This window comes from Solanum tuberosum, unplaced genomic scaffold (genome assembly GCF_000226075.1).
Source record: "Solanum tuberosum cultivar DM 1-3 516 R44 unplaced genomic scaffold, SolTub_3.0 scf00060, whole genome shotgun sequence".
In the NCBI taxonomy this organism is placed as follows: domain Eukaryota; kingdom Viridiplantae; phylum Streptophyta; class Magnoliopsida; order Solanales; family Solanaceae; genus Solanum; species Solanum tuberosum.
Genome location: NW_006238985.1, coordinates 1,001,120 through 1,015,543, shown reverse-complemented (window position 1 = coordinate 1,015,543; position 14,424 = coordinate 1,001,120). Strand labels below are relative to the sequence as shown.

At 36.8% G+C, this 14,424-nt stretch overlaps 2 protein-coding genes across 4 annotated transcripts; one reads left to right on the top strand and one right to left on the bottom strand.

Annotated features, from left to right (window-relative positions):
- The first annotated feature begins 1,627 nt into the window (after positions 1–1,627).
- On the top strand, positions 1,628–7,818 carry LOC102593652 (protein DEHYDRATION-INDUCED 19 homolog 3). Its single transcript, XM_006344656.2, has 5 exons — positions 1,628–2,057; positions 2,150–2,319; positions 3,036–3,113; positions 4,525–4,781; positions 7,459–7,818. The coding sequence occupies exons 1-5, from the start codon at positions 1,982–1,984 to the stop codon at positions 7,565–7,567; spliced, it is 690 nt and encodes a 229-aa protein (XP_006344718.1). The 5' UTR covers positions 1,628–1,981; the 3' UTR covers positions 7,568–7,818.
- A 335-nt stretch (positions 7,819–8,153) lies between these two features.
- Positions 8,154–12,922, bottom strand: LOC102592881 (ABC transporter F family member 4-like). 3 transcript variants are annotated; one of them, XM_015307535.1, is made up of 5 exons: positions 12,879–12,922; positions 11,744–12,288; positions 10,272–11,521; positions 9,278–10,159; positions 8,154–8,626 (listed from the first exon to the last, which is right to left on the bottom strand). In XM_015307535.1, exons 2-5 carry the CDS (start codon positions 12,183–12,185, stop codon positions 8,573–8,575), a joined length of 2,628 nt encoding a protein of 875 aa, XP_015163021.1. In that variant the 5' UTR covers positions 12,186–12,288; positions 12,879–12,922; the 3' UTR covers positions 8,154–8,572. The 3 variants fall into 3 exon arrangements, with proteins under 3 accessions (XP_015163021.1, XP_015163020.1, XP_006344715.1); XM_015307534.1 differs by having other exon boundaries at positions 10,272–11,722; positions 11,837–12,288; XM_006344653.2 differs by having other exon boundaries at positions 10,272–12,288.
- Positions 12,923–14,424: the final 1,502 nt, after the last annotated feature.

Sequence of the window (14,424 nt, the reverse complement as noted above, 5' to 3'; positions counted from 1 at the left end):
CTTTCGTCGGTTATTTTTCACGCAAAAATATAGGGAAACTCTTAAAAAGAAATTGTTATTTTTTTAAAAAATAAATCAATGATCATCCGTCAATTTTAATTTTTTAGAATAACTAACGGATGAATGTTGATTTTAAAAATGCAAAATTGCAGTTGAATAACATATATAGAAATAAAGAAATCATAAATTAGTATTCTGTGTTAAATGGTACATAAAAAAATAGAGTTGAATGGTAATATTTTATTATTATTTTTTATTTTTTTTTTGTCTTTCACTCTTTTAAAGAAAGTGTGATACACACACTCTGCCACATCACTTAGAAGTGCCAAAATGGAATATAAAATTTAGAGTTGAAGGGTTAAAATGGAACAAGATTGAATTGGAGTGACAAAATAAAATTTAGGGATAAGTTTAAGAGTTTGCATATGTGTTTGGCCAATAAATAAATAAGGAATAATGTTTCCAAAATTATTACTAGTAATTAAATAAAACAAAAGGTGTGATACACACACTCTGCCACATCACTTAGAAGTGCCAAAATGGAATATAAAATTTAGAGTTGAAGGGTTAAAATGGAACAAGATTGAATTGGAGTGACAAAATAAAATTTAGGGATAAGTTTAAGAGTTTGCATATGTGTTTGGCCAATAAATAAATAAGGAATAATGTTTCCAAAATTATTACTAGTAATTAAATAAAACAAAAGGTGTGATACACACACTCTGCCACATCACTTAGAAGTGCCAAAAATGGAATATAAAAATTTAGAGTTGAAGGGTTAAAATGGAACAAGATTGAATTGGAGTGACAAAATAAAATTTAGGGATAAGTTTAAGAGTTTGCATATGTGTTTGGCCAATAAATAAATAAGGAATAATGTTTCCAAAATTATTACTAGTAATTAAATAAAACAAAAGAAAATTTGGCAAATAGTGTTTGTCCATACAATTTGCCATTATTTGGCAAATATTTTTGGCAAATATCCCAAATTCCCAAATACTAGTTTTTTCTAGTATTTGGGCCAAATCTCATTATTTGGGATCTTTTGAAAATTGAAATTTTACACCAAACTTTTATCTTTTACAAAAACACCCTCTATAGTAGTTGTTTGCGTTGTATTACATAATTTTTTACGTGAACACCAAAATAGTGATGAAATATTCAGTGAATATGAAGTGATGATATGGTTGTTGATGAAAATGATGAACAATCGGCTCAAGGTAACAAAGTCATGTGCTTTGTCTACTTCACGATGTATGAAATGATGTTTGTTGCACTCACTCCAAACTACCACATTGCTCTAGTGGCATGGAAACTACTTGTTATTTGTTGCAACGAAGATCCAATTGACTTGTAATACAAAATTATGGTTAGTTTTGATAGTTTTTAAAACTTATGGGTATAAATCATATTTTTCTAAAAAGTGAAATATATTTCACAAATACTATGGCCAAACACATGATGAAATTTCACCCAAATTTTCACCCAAATAATATTTGCCAAGAATATTTGGAAATCTATGGCCAAACGCTAGCTAAGAGTTTGCGTATGTGTTTGGCCAATAAATAAATAAGGAATAATGTTTCCAAAATTATTACTAGTAATAATTAAAATAAAACAAAAAAGACATAAAAAAAGGTGTGGAAGACAAGTCTCGTCTTGTTTTTGGTGGAATTTCACATTTTCACCTGCTTTAAGCCTAAAGGCCTCGCTACCTCCTCTTCATCATCTGCTTCTTCTTCTTCTTATACATCATCTTCATTGATTCGTCGTCGTTTTCTCACACCAAAATCGCACTCTTTTCTCTTCGTTCGACAAATCTCTCTCTACACCGACACTCCTTACAATTCATAATTTTATCAACTCATCATTCTTAGGGTTTGTGAACGAACGATTGAGTCGAATTGGTACTTGAATTTCACTGTTTCAAATCAGAAGTAGATCTTAATCTGTGAGGATTCAAAAGTAAAGTGAAGCAAATATGGATGCTGATTCATGGAGTGCTCGTCTATCTTCTGCTTCCAGGCGCTATCAATCTGCTTTTCAGTCTCGATCTGGTAAGTTTTTTCCTTTATGTGTTAGAAGTTTCGGGGTTTTTTCAATTAAAGATTGGATTTTTATGTTATTTATGCGGTTAATTTTTGTGTAGGAATGAAGTGGGAGAATCTTGAGGCGGAAATGTTGATGGGTTTTGAGGAACTAGACGTTGATGATGATATAAGAGAGGAGTTCCCTTGCTGCTTTTGTTCCGAGTATTTTGATATTGTTGGTTTATGTTGCCATATTGATGATGAGCATCCTGTTGAGGCCAAGAATGGGGTATCGCTCTCTTTTCTCTTCAGTTGTTGTATGGTTGATCATCCTTAGCTGTCTCCCTAGTGTAGAAAAATTGAATATTTTGTTGTTTTACACTTAAATTATCATGAATGTGTAGAAGTTTAACTTCTTTTCATCTGTTGGAAGATAGAGTGTCGTGTTAATTGTTTTGGTTTACTAGCTGAAATTTCAAGCTATGACGGCATGATTTAATACAGTTGCCTTTGATGGTATTACATTTTTTGTATGTACTGTCGGGCATTCTTGAGTGGTACAGAGACATGTATATGCCTCTGGCAACTGTTCTAGTATTTCCAAATGTCCGTGAAATCATGCTAAAGATGTTCTACTCATTGCTCTTGGTTAAGATTTCATCTTGTTCTCTTGCTCTCTCTCTCTCTCTCTCTCTATCTATCTATCTATCTATTGGTTGAGATGCTTTATACTAGTAATATATTTGGTTGTCTAGTCAGAGATGTTGTGTGGGTTGCTTAGATGTTAACTGTTCCTTGTGCTGGTGTGTGTGTCTGTCTCTCAATCTTTCTGGAGGAGTGTTGGTGCTCGGGTGGGGTAGAATCCCTCTGAACTTGTTGTATGATAGTTTTCTCCGGTCTTGAATGTTGTTCTCATTTGCTGATGTGAGTGCTCTGTCAAGAACATCTGATGCATATGGAAGCTATTTTTAGAACTAATTCCTCACAATCGCCTTCTTTGTGTAGGTGTGTCCGGTTTGCGCTATGAGGGTGGGCGTTGACATGGTTGCACACATAACCTTACAACATGGGAATATCTTCAAAATATCCTTTATTCAGTATCTTAATATCATTTTTTGGGTTCATTATTGTGTAGTACCCTTTTGGTACTTCTTTTATTTGTATACAGCAATGTCTTGTGCAAAAATTTCACTTAACACAAACGTAGGAAATGGATTTTTCGATAAGTTGGGTATAACTATAATAATTCCAAGCTTTGAAAGTTACTCCAGATGTTTAAAGCATTTCTTTTCTATCATAAATTGGAGTGAGAGGTCCTCCACCAGTGGATAATGTCAAACTCTTCCATTATCAAAAAAAAAATTCCTTTCTAGTGTGTGTTCAATTAAGCTCCTGAATCAAGATGGTTGACTGTTTAAGTAACTTTCTGGGGGCTTTGGCCACTCGATGCAAGCTCTTAATTGGTATTCTTTTTTTGTAGATTTCTGTAAGTCAGTTTCTTTTAGGGCCTTTAAGATGAGGTTCTCTATGGTTTGGTGCTCACTGTTTTTTTCTCCTGGAAGAGTTTGAAAATCTGCCCTCAAATTCTGATACCTTTCTCGGCCTTTTGGCTAAGATCAAGTATTTGAAATTTGACGTAATTTTTTTGGGGCATGTTAAGTTATTTTAAACCTTTGGCCATTTGAAAGCAAGCTGCTAAATCCCTCTACTTTAAAGGCATGCCATCTAAACTTCACTATCAAAGTGCACCTTCACATGCATCTTTGACTCGTCTCAATGACATACAACTTTACGTTTTCATTCCATGTCAGTCCGTTGGAACTTTCTGGGCATGCTTTAGTATTTGTCATTTATCATTGTCCTGGAACCCAAGGATCATTTTCTTGTACACATTGAATAAAAGCACTCCAGATGCAGGTCTTTTGAAAGCTGATACTCTTGCTTAGGTTGCGTAGCTTCATAGTTGTGATCAGTGACAAGACTAGTTTTACTTCCTTTTCTTTTCTGGAGGCAGGGAGTTAACCTAGGGGTTGCCTTTGTGATCCAAAGCATGATAAAGGCTGATCAACATAGCGTGTAAGGAGTTCTGTTACTTTTCAAAATCCTGATATCATGAGAAAAAGAGGAAGTAAAGTTTCCCATGCATTCTGGTTAAGCTGTTTATTTTCTTATAATGCCTTGTGGTTCCTTGTTCATCAGGGTATCATACAGAAAAGCTAGATAATGATTTAAATATTATCATGTTCATTTGTTAGTTTATCAGTTGGTTAATATTGAAATTTGGAGTAGAGTTGTAGAGATCAGAGGTAAAATTTTGGGGTTTAGGGAAGGTTGAATCATGTTGGTAATGATGTCCCTTCCAGATGTGCGGAGGCCATAATCTCTATTTGCTCCTCCCATCTTCTTCCCTTATTTTGACAAATTCTATATTTGTGGTGGAGTGTGACAATGAGGGACTCCATTAGCTATTTTGAGTTCCTTGACTTCAGCTTACATGCAGCGCAAGAGGAAATCTCGCAGACCTGGTTCTCATTCAACACTTTCCTTATTAAGGAAGGAACTGCGTGAAGGAAATTTGCAGTCTCTATTTGGAGGGTCTTCTTGTGTAGCTCCCTCAACTAGTACTGCACCAGACCCCTTGTTGTCATCATTCATTTTGCCAATGGGTGATGATTTCAAGAGTGCTCAAACGCATTCTCCTGCTGAAACAATCCCAGCCAAGAAAAGCTCAGTAGTAACTGCCTCTGAAAGGTATGTATTTTATCCTTTTCTGTGCTCTGGTACAGTAGCTTCTTGTAAACACTTGTATAGAGATGCTACCAACTTGTATAATTAAGTGAAAATCGTAGAGATCTTTCAGAAAAGGACTTTGTACTAAATGTTTACCTAAAAGAACATGTCTGCCCAAACCTCAGGGCTTAGCTCAATCAGCGAAGGTGGAGAGACTTGTGAGTTGTGACTTAGGCAACATCTTTGAGCCCTGCAGCAAGTGAACTAAGTCTGGTATTTAAGTGAAGGTAGAGGGGCAGGCCCATTAGCCCAGAGTTTCGAAGGCAGTTGGTTGGAGCCTGGAGGTTTGAGTTTTGACTGTGACACCCCACCCTTGGTGTTAGCTTTAGAATAGAAGTCACCTATGGTACTTGTGGAAAGACTGGGCGAACACCTCTAACTTCTGGGTGAAGTGCTAAGGGTGCTTTGAGCAAATAATCTTTTGCCCCCCTCTAGTTGTGGGCTGAAGCACCATAGGTACCTGGTTTTTTGTTTCAAGCTGTATGTCATCAACCTTTTGACTAGGTACAGCCGTACATGTATTGTGGTTAGTTTCATATTTTTTGAGAACAATAAACACAAGTGATCTAATATTAATTTGTTTTAGTCGTGCTGGTAATTTAAGTTAAGGATGGGAATAAAAACCGGAAAAAAGGGACCGATTTCAGTTCTTCGGTATTCGGTTTTAGGGTCCCGAAACCAATTTCTTTTAAAAGAGTGATATATATCACCAGAGTCATGAGAGGAAGCAAGAGTGTGAGCTGTGAACTGGCACTCAATTCTTGAGAGAAGAAGTGTGACTTCCTTGAAGGGTTTTGACAGTTCTTAGTAATCTGTCTCACTCTCTCTCTCTATCTATATGCTCCTCTCATTTTCATTTAATTAAGGGGAAAAGGACAAATATACCCCCAAACTATCGTAAATGGTATCTAAATACCCTTCGTTATACTTTTAGGACACTGATGTCCTTACTGTCCGAATTTTGGGGCGTATATACCCTTTCTACTAACGGCGGGACACATGTCACAATCTAAAACATTTACCCATATTAATTAAAAACCCACCCCAAATTATAACCCAAAACACTTCTCCATCTTCTCCGTTTCTCATCCTCCGAATTTTGGTCAAGTTTGGCTGATTTCTGGCCAAGTTCTTCGATTTTCAAGCCGTTGTTCACGGAAAATGTTCCTGCAAATTCCAAACGAACTCAGCCCCCCACATGGTAATTAATTAATTAAATTTGAACTGATGCATTTTGATGGCAGACACAAATAGGAAAGCCACATCAAGATTACCATTTCCATCAGGGCTATTAAATGGAAACAACCATCTCTAAATGACACTATTACCTTGCCACGGTAAATTTGGACCAATCCCATGGGATTGGGGATCAAGTGCTTGTTTCACAAATCACTGGACCTATCATGGAGTTTGCAATTGCTAACAAAAATCCATTGGGTCTGTTTATAATTGAATTGAGGATCAAAATGGGTTGATCATTGATGAACGAGGATACACGAAAAATTTGAATGGCAGATCGTAGAGGAAGAGGAAAAAACAGAGGACGAAGTGCAGATACTAATAAGTGTTTTGGGTTATAATTTGGGTATGGGTATTATGTTATTTGGGTGGATCTTTTAATAATGGGTAAAAATTGTAATAAAAATCGGATAAATGTTTTAGATTGAGACAAGTGTCCCGCCGTTAGTAGAAAGGGTATATACGCCCCAAAATTTGGACGGTAAGGGACATCAACGTCCTAATAAGTATAATGAAGGGTATTTAGATACTATTTACGATAGTTCGGGGGTACATTTGTCCTTTTCCCCTTTAATTAATGCAAGAGAAGAGGAAGGAAGAGTGGTGAGTAGAAGCAGTAGTATGCAACGACTATTTATACTAAGAGCAAATGTAAAGGGGATTCTATAAGCAGCTTTTTTTATTTTTTCTACGTCTTCAATCATCATCATCATTGGACGAGGACATAGTTCTGCATTTCCATTTCCACATTGTTTTCATGATCGCCATGACTGAAGAACTGAAATGGACCGAATTAGAAAAAAAAACTGAACTAATTTTGGTTCGGTATTGGGTATGCACCCGTGAAGAAGCGAACCCGATGTAGTTTGGTATAATTTGGGTGTGCTAAAGTATCTGGTTTACTGCTTTTGAGCTGCATATAGTGAAGCAGGCAGAAGTTTGAAATTTTTGCATACATAATTTTCGCCTTCAATTCATGCTTAAGGGATTAATGGTCAACTAGAATTCTGCTAGACCCGCTCTTGTTGGTGGCTTCTATCAACTTGTGCCATGAAATGGAAATCACTGTTTTCTATGGTCAAATAGACGGGAATTAGAGGTTTTTTTTTTTTTTTTAATTTTCCTAAATGAATTAGAGGTGTTATTACCTTGTGATATCTTTGTTATCAGTTCATTCCATAGAAAACTCTCGAAAAAAGCAGAAGAGAAATAGTTATCATTTTTTTTTTGGGGCTTTATAATCTGATGAAGGGAATAGGAATCTAAGTTGTCTTTATCATGATAGTATCATCGTTGTTGTTCCGTTACTTTTGGGTCTTATATACCTAGCACTGGGTATTTGTTGTTGTGTAGTGGTAACTCGCATAGTCTTATGGGTGTATTTGAACTTATTTTGCAGGAAAGTTCAACAGGCCCCATTGTCAATCAAGGATCAAGAGGAGAAGGCAAAAAGGAGTTCGTTTGTTCAAGGATTGCTATTGTCTACCATTCTGGATGATAATTTATAAAGGTTGACATGAATGCTGCCCAGGGTTCACCAGTTTACTGATAAAGCCGTGTGGTTAGTGATCCAGCGCAGTGCGCATGCTGCTGGCACAATTGTAATCCAACCGTGGAATAAGATGTAGTAATCCATGTAATCTATCTTGTTGTTTGTAGAATTTAGTTGATAGGCAGCAGACTCTTCATGTATCTTCTTTTATTGCAGCTCATGCTACCATAAAGAATATAATAAATGTTCAAGTTGGTTTTAGTTTTTTCTCTTCATCTCCTTGCCAATCAAATAATGCCACTAAGAACATGCGGTTCAACATTTTTGGCGTGGGAAATTAACGTGACAATAAGATACAGGATATTTTGCAACACAGGAAAATAAAAGACAGAAAAAACACTTAGAAGTAGTGTATAACTTTAACGGGCCCTCCATTAAAAGAGATGGAAGAAACAAAGGAAATTCAAGGCCAAGAATCAACAATAACCACCTGATCAAGAAAAACAGTAACCGGCACGGCCAGGCCATCTATAAGTGAACAATAAGTTGGGGAGATTTAAGCCAACAAGAACCAGTTTCAACTTGCAACAAAAAAACAGCAGTTACCATAGTCAATGGTAAATTTCCAACATATCCAAACAGCTCCGATAACAAATTGGCTAATAAATAACAATGGCAACAACAGTGGTTGCATATTTTTGACAACAATCAAGGAATCTTTTGTCAGTTAAAGCGTGGTATACAAGTGTAAAGCTGAAAAATCTATCCTAACAAATGGATTTGTCCGGCATGGTCAATGGGCAGAAAGAATGGCTAATGCTATTTCTGAGAAGTCGCACATCAAATCCCACTGCTTCAACAAACAGCATGTCTTCTATACTCGTGATTTCACTCAAAAAGAGGCAAGAGTACAGCGATCCTCCACAGGGGAGATTTGGCTGCCAGCCTGTCTCCCAATTTAATTACAAATTATGGTAGACTGCACAGGGGGCTTCACTTCACCATGCTTGAGCACATGCAGCTAAAATGGTCTTCTAAGAGTGCTGGGCAATGTCGTCCTTGAAGGTACTGCAGGCTGTACCAAAGCATGTAACATATTCAGAATTTAATACGCCTGTAATTTGGGGGGGAGGGTGCAAAGGAGAAGATGAACTTGCATAAAACTATTGAAGTAATATACATTTATGACCAGTCACATACTCAGGTAGCTAACTTAAAATGGTGAGATGAGCCATCAGTAGGCGAAAAGGGTGAGATGAGCTAACAGTAGGCGAAAAGGAGATTCAAGTTTTGTTCATAGTACAAAAATCAAACATCATAGAAAAAGAAGATAATGCGGCATTATTCATCAGCAATAGCAGAGGAAGTGTGGGCCTCCAAGTTTAAAGTACCACACTGCTCTAAATACGATCTCCTAGCCCAGTGAAGACCCTTCTAAATTCTGATCAATTCGACTAATGAGAAAATATTAAAAGACATGAGTCATGTTTATGTTTCACTTGCATACACAGAGCTTGGAGTGTAAGCAACAACAGGGCTAGATATATTCTCCGCATTACCATACCGTTGAACTTAATCATACTACTGTACTTGAAGTCCCCACTGGAACTTTCAGTTAAAAGGAACATAAAAAACTACACTCCCTCAATTTTTGATTGTTTAAACCAGATTTTGAATAACTTTAGCCATCGATTCCACTAATTCCTTATCTAATTAAAGAGCTCACCTCTCTAAATTGACAAGGAGAAGTGCTAGCATCAGGCCCAACATTAGATCTGCTACTGCAGGGATGGAGTTGCTGATGAGCCAGATTAAAATTGAAACTTGCATCAGTTCCTTGCAATTCACTTTCCAAAAATTCACCAAAAAAACTTTGTGATGATGTAGAGGCTCCATTCAAATTCAGTTGCCCACTCAAATTACTTGACCTTTCGGGTACAAGGTTTGGATTTTGAGATAAATGAGCATCACTCTCCAGTTGCCTTCCTCGGAAAAATGAATTATGAGGTACTGCCCTTTGTGCTATAGCAGGTTGAGTTGCTAATTCTCTACTTCGAGCAATTTGAGAGCCAAAGAGACTATTCCCTGATACAGCACCCAAGGTCCCAGTAATATTACCAAGTTGTCTCCTCCTGTTATTAAGGAGTTGATGTATTTGCCGTTGTATTCTGCGTCGGTCAGAAACTGTAAATGCCCCAATCCCAGAAGCTAGAGAAGAAACTTGACCATCTCGCGGAGATTGAAAATCACCTGATTCTTCAGTCAAAGGGGTATCAGGAACATACATTTCATTAAGATCAAACGTTTCTCTTACATTCGCAACAGGAGGTGACCCAACAGAAAAACTGCCGCTTGTTCTATTATCAGGCATAGGATTCAGATTCTGTGGGTTTAAAGAAGCAAGAGCAGTTGGCCGACAGCTTTCACAGTACCAGTTACCTTCAGGTACTTCATGTCCAAGACCAACACAATAAGTATGCGCAGGCGAATCACAGAGATCACAAAGTAGCATAAGAGCATCATCCCCACCTTGCTGACACTCTGTACATAATACATTTTCGTACGGGTCAAGGTAACCCCTAAGCTCCTCTTCAGATGGTTGATAAACCTATATACACAATTTAAACATTGACTGCAGTTAGAAAATTTGGTGTTTTTGTAATAAATGAATACTCAGGTTTACCAATAAATAAATGCACAGAAGTAAAAGGGGGATGTACCTGATCACGCTCAGGGACGTGAATAACCACAGTCCTCAAATCAAAGCCAGTGTCTGACCTTGCAGGCTTACTGATTGTCACAAACCTTTGCTTGCACAGTGGGCAACGAGATTCCACTTTGGACCACTCCATGATGCAAGCAAAACAAAAGTAATGACTGCAGCAATTCAATGTCCCTCTAACTGTTCTCTTACCTTCTTCAGACAAACATATGCCACAAATCTGCTTTCCGGCTTCAATCTTTAACTCCTCCATCTTTTCTTTAGCCTTTCTTGCTGGATGTTTTCTTTGTAGACGTGGAGCTTCCTCTATTGGTGATTTTTTCAAAGATGCTGAGCCCCTCCAGGTTGTAACCAAGCTCCTGCAAAAATTGTTAGCCTCTCTGACTTGTTCCCTCTCTTCTTCAGAGATGGTAAACTCACGTTCAGATGATCCAGAACTCGCAACAAAATCAGAATCAGAATCTACTGTTAGTCTCTTTCTTTTTCTCTTCTGACCTGCATTCTTTTTATTCTTTTCTTTCATGGTTGGATCGACGTCTATGAACTCCTCGTCATTTTCAGATCTTGCTTTCCTTCTCAATCGCCGTCTCTTAAGTGATTTCTTTCTTGTGATCTTCTTCAACTTTTTGTGGTTTCTATTTCTCTTCTGTACTCTGGCAGTGCCCTTACGTGACCGTGGCTTGGCTGAGTACTTTATCCCTTCCATTTCTGGAAACTCTTCTTCTTCTTCTTCGTCCAAGCCATCTGGAGTGAATTCCTCATCATCGTCATCATCTTTGGTATATCCCTTACACAGCCGTGGCTTGCTCGAATTCTTCATCCTTTTTGTTATTGGAATATCCTCTTCTTCATCCAAGCTAATTGGAGTGAATTCCTCATCATCCTCGTCATCATCTTTGGCAGTGGCCTTACGCCTTCGTAGCCTGCTTGAATTCTTCATCCCTTTCATTACTGGAAAATCCTCCTCTTCGTGCAAGCCATCTGGATTTAATTCCTCATCTTCTTCATCTTTGACAGTGCCCCTACGTAACCGTCGCTTGTTAGAATTATCCGTTCCTTCCATTACTGGAGACTCTTCTTCTTCATCATCTTCATTATCCAAGCAATCTGGTGTGAATTCCTCATCCTCATCTTTAAAAGTGGCCTTACGTAACTGACGCTTGCTAGAATTATCCATCCCTTCTGTTACTGGAAACTCTTCTTCTTCTTCATCCAAGCAATCTGGTGTGAATTCCTCATCATCTTCATCTTTGACAGTGCCCTCACACAGCCGTCGCTTACTAGAATTGTTTGTCCCTTTCATTACTGGAAACTCTTCTTCTTCATCCAAGCAATCTGGCGTGAATTCCTCATCATCTTCATCTTTGACAGTGCCCTTACGCAACCGTCGTTTGCTAGAATTGTTTGTCCCCTTCGTTACTGGAAACTCTTCTTCTTCATCCAAGCAATCTGGCGTGAATTCCTCATCATCTTCATCTTTGACAGTGCCCTTACGCAACCGTCGTTTGCTAGAATTGTTTGTCCCCTTCGTTACTGGAAACTCTTCTTCTTCATCCAAGCAATCTGGTGTGAACTCCTCATCATCTTCATCATCGTCATCATCATCTTCTCTATATGAAACTCTCTTTCTCTTTCTAGACTTCACAGTTCCTTTTTCTTTTCTGCTTGGTGCTCTTGATCGAGCAACCCTTTTCACCTTCCGCGTCTTAAATTCCTCCTCCTCATCTTCATATTCACCTAAACTCTCTTCTGAATCATCTCCAACAAAGGAAGAATATCCATCTTCTGACTCATCAAATTCCTCATCATCATCAACTGTGTAATCCTCATCTGACTGATCTGAAGCTCTATATGTGGATCCAGCCTTTCTCCTATCACTAGTCTTGCGTCCAGCCTTGCCTTCCCTCGCCATCCTTTCTAACACCCAGGGGGAGCAAAAACCGACAACTTGAATCAGATCTAACTATGTGATGCCACTAGATCCACCGCTTAATTAGACAAGGAAGTGAATGCGCCTGAAACACAAACAACCCATCATTTGTTATGTAAAGTAAAGCCTCCACAACACAAGCTCAAAATCATGCACTTGTTACTTCCAAGTTCTCCCAACAAATACCCCAATAAAGCTTACAAATCTGCCTATTTGCATTTACAAAATTACCTAGATTAGTATGGGACTTCTTAAAATCTTAACATTCTACCACAAGTTTCATCCAAATAAAGTATCAAATCAACTAAAAATAAAACAATCGAACACCCTAAAAATAAAAAAATTTACTCAGAAATAGAAAGAATTGATCTAACTAAATACATAAATAAAACCCCCAAAGATCAAAACCTTAACCCTAGATCAAGATACTAGCAATAACTCAGATAATTCCCAGCAAAAATATGAATAAATTAGTATTAAATTCAACCCCAATAACACAAATTCCCAAAATTCAGATGGAACAGTAGAAAAAAAACAAAACCAGACAACAAATCTCAACAATCAATAGATTACCAAACAAACAAAACCCAGATAAATTTTGGTGTTCCCTTATTGTTCTTTTTTTTTACAAATAAAAGGGAAAATAAATAAATAAAGATAGGTTATGGTAAGTACCTGAGAAAAGAAGAGGAGGCAAAATCGGCAAAACTCAAAAAATTATAAAAGAGAATTATCTTGAGCTATATATAAAATCAAAAATCAATCCAATTTTTTTTTTAAAATACAATAAAATAAAAAGAAAAATTAAGCGGTGGGATGAAATTTGAAGGAAATAATAAGAGGGTCACCTAAAGAATCTGTATTTGTATTATTTACTTACTACTTTTCTCATATTTTTGTCTTTCTATATATATGTAGAGATGTGCTTTTAAAATAGTGATATTATTGCAATGATAAAGTAAAGCATCTATTATTAGAACGTTTTTGGGAGATTTGGTTTTGTAGTATTTTATAAATTTATTTTTAATTTTACGTTATTTTTATATGAAATTTTTATTTTTTATAGGTGATAGATTTAAATTATTTAATTTTATTTTTTTTAATTAATTCCACATTTTCGAGTGGTCGTTGGGCCCAGACACTTTTATAAGAAGCAAGTTGGATGTAATGCTATTGGTTGGGCATATGTATGAATTTCCATATTTACCCTTTGTGATGTTGAGAGCAGCTCAACTGCTATTTTGACTTTGGGCTCACCAAGTTGGGTTTCGATTTGGGCTTTTTATTCTAGAAGGCTTATGGGCCTTTAGTCTGGATTTGGGCTCACAGGATCCTTATGCAGCCCAAATAAGTTACGAGAAGTGATTATTAGTTTAAACCAAAGTTTCACAAATGGCCACTTTTTGGCTCTGTCTTTGAAAGTTAGTTTCAAACTCTATAGGTAAAACGTTATGACATTAGCTATTTTTCAAAGAAAAAAATTAGAAAGTGGCTAGTGCGCGTTATTCTACAGATGTATCACTGTTATAAGCTAGACAACAATTCTTTAATTTGAATGGTAGTTCTTTGCTAAAAGCCTAAAACTATTATGTTCCAATTATGGATATTGGATCAACAAGCCCAATGATAGAAACTATCCTTTATGCAGCCAGCCCTTTGTCAATTGGATCATCAGATTTGAGGAGAAGAATAAAAAATATTGCCAATTTTAGACAGTATGCCTTATGGAAGCATCAAGTTGAGAGTGTACCAGTTCAGATATCCACGATCAAGAAGTACTGGATTCTCTTTCGAATATCCCTGAAAAGGAAAGGGAAGATTGAAATGCCAACAAATGTCTATTATATTGAATTTACTTGATAATCCCCATTTTGGGAACATCCAAGGCAAAAGTCACTAAATGGGTAAGTTGTCAATCTCTGAACTATGTAATATATTTTAGGAAAAATTACAGAAATCTCACCTTTTAGTTTACTTATTATCATTATCTCCTATAAGTTTTACAAATTTCCAAAATCCCTCATTTTCGCGCATCAGATTAATATATCAGCGCTTATATTATTGTATCTCGCGCATCAGATTAATGTATCAACGCTTATATTATTGTATCTCGCGTATCAGATTAATGTATCAGAGCTATATAAGTGTTGATACATGCGCGAGATACAATAATATAAGCGCTGATATATTAATCTGATGCGCGAAAATGAGGGATTTTGGA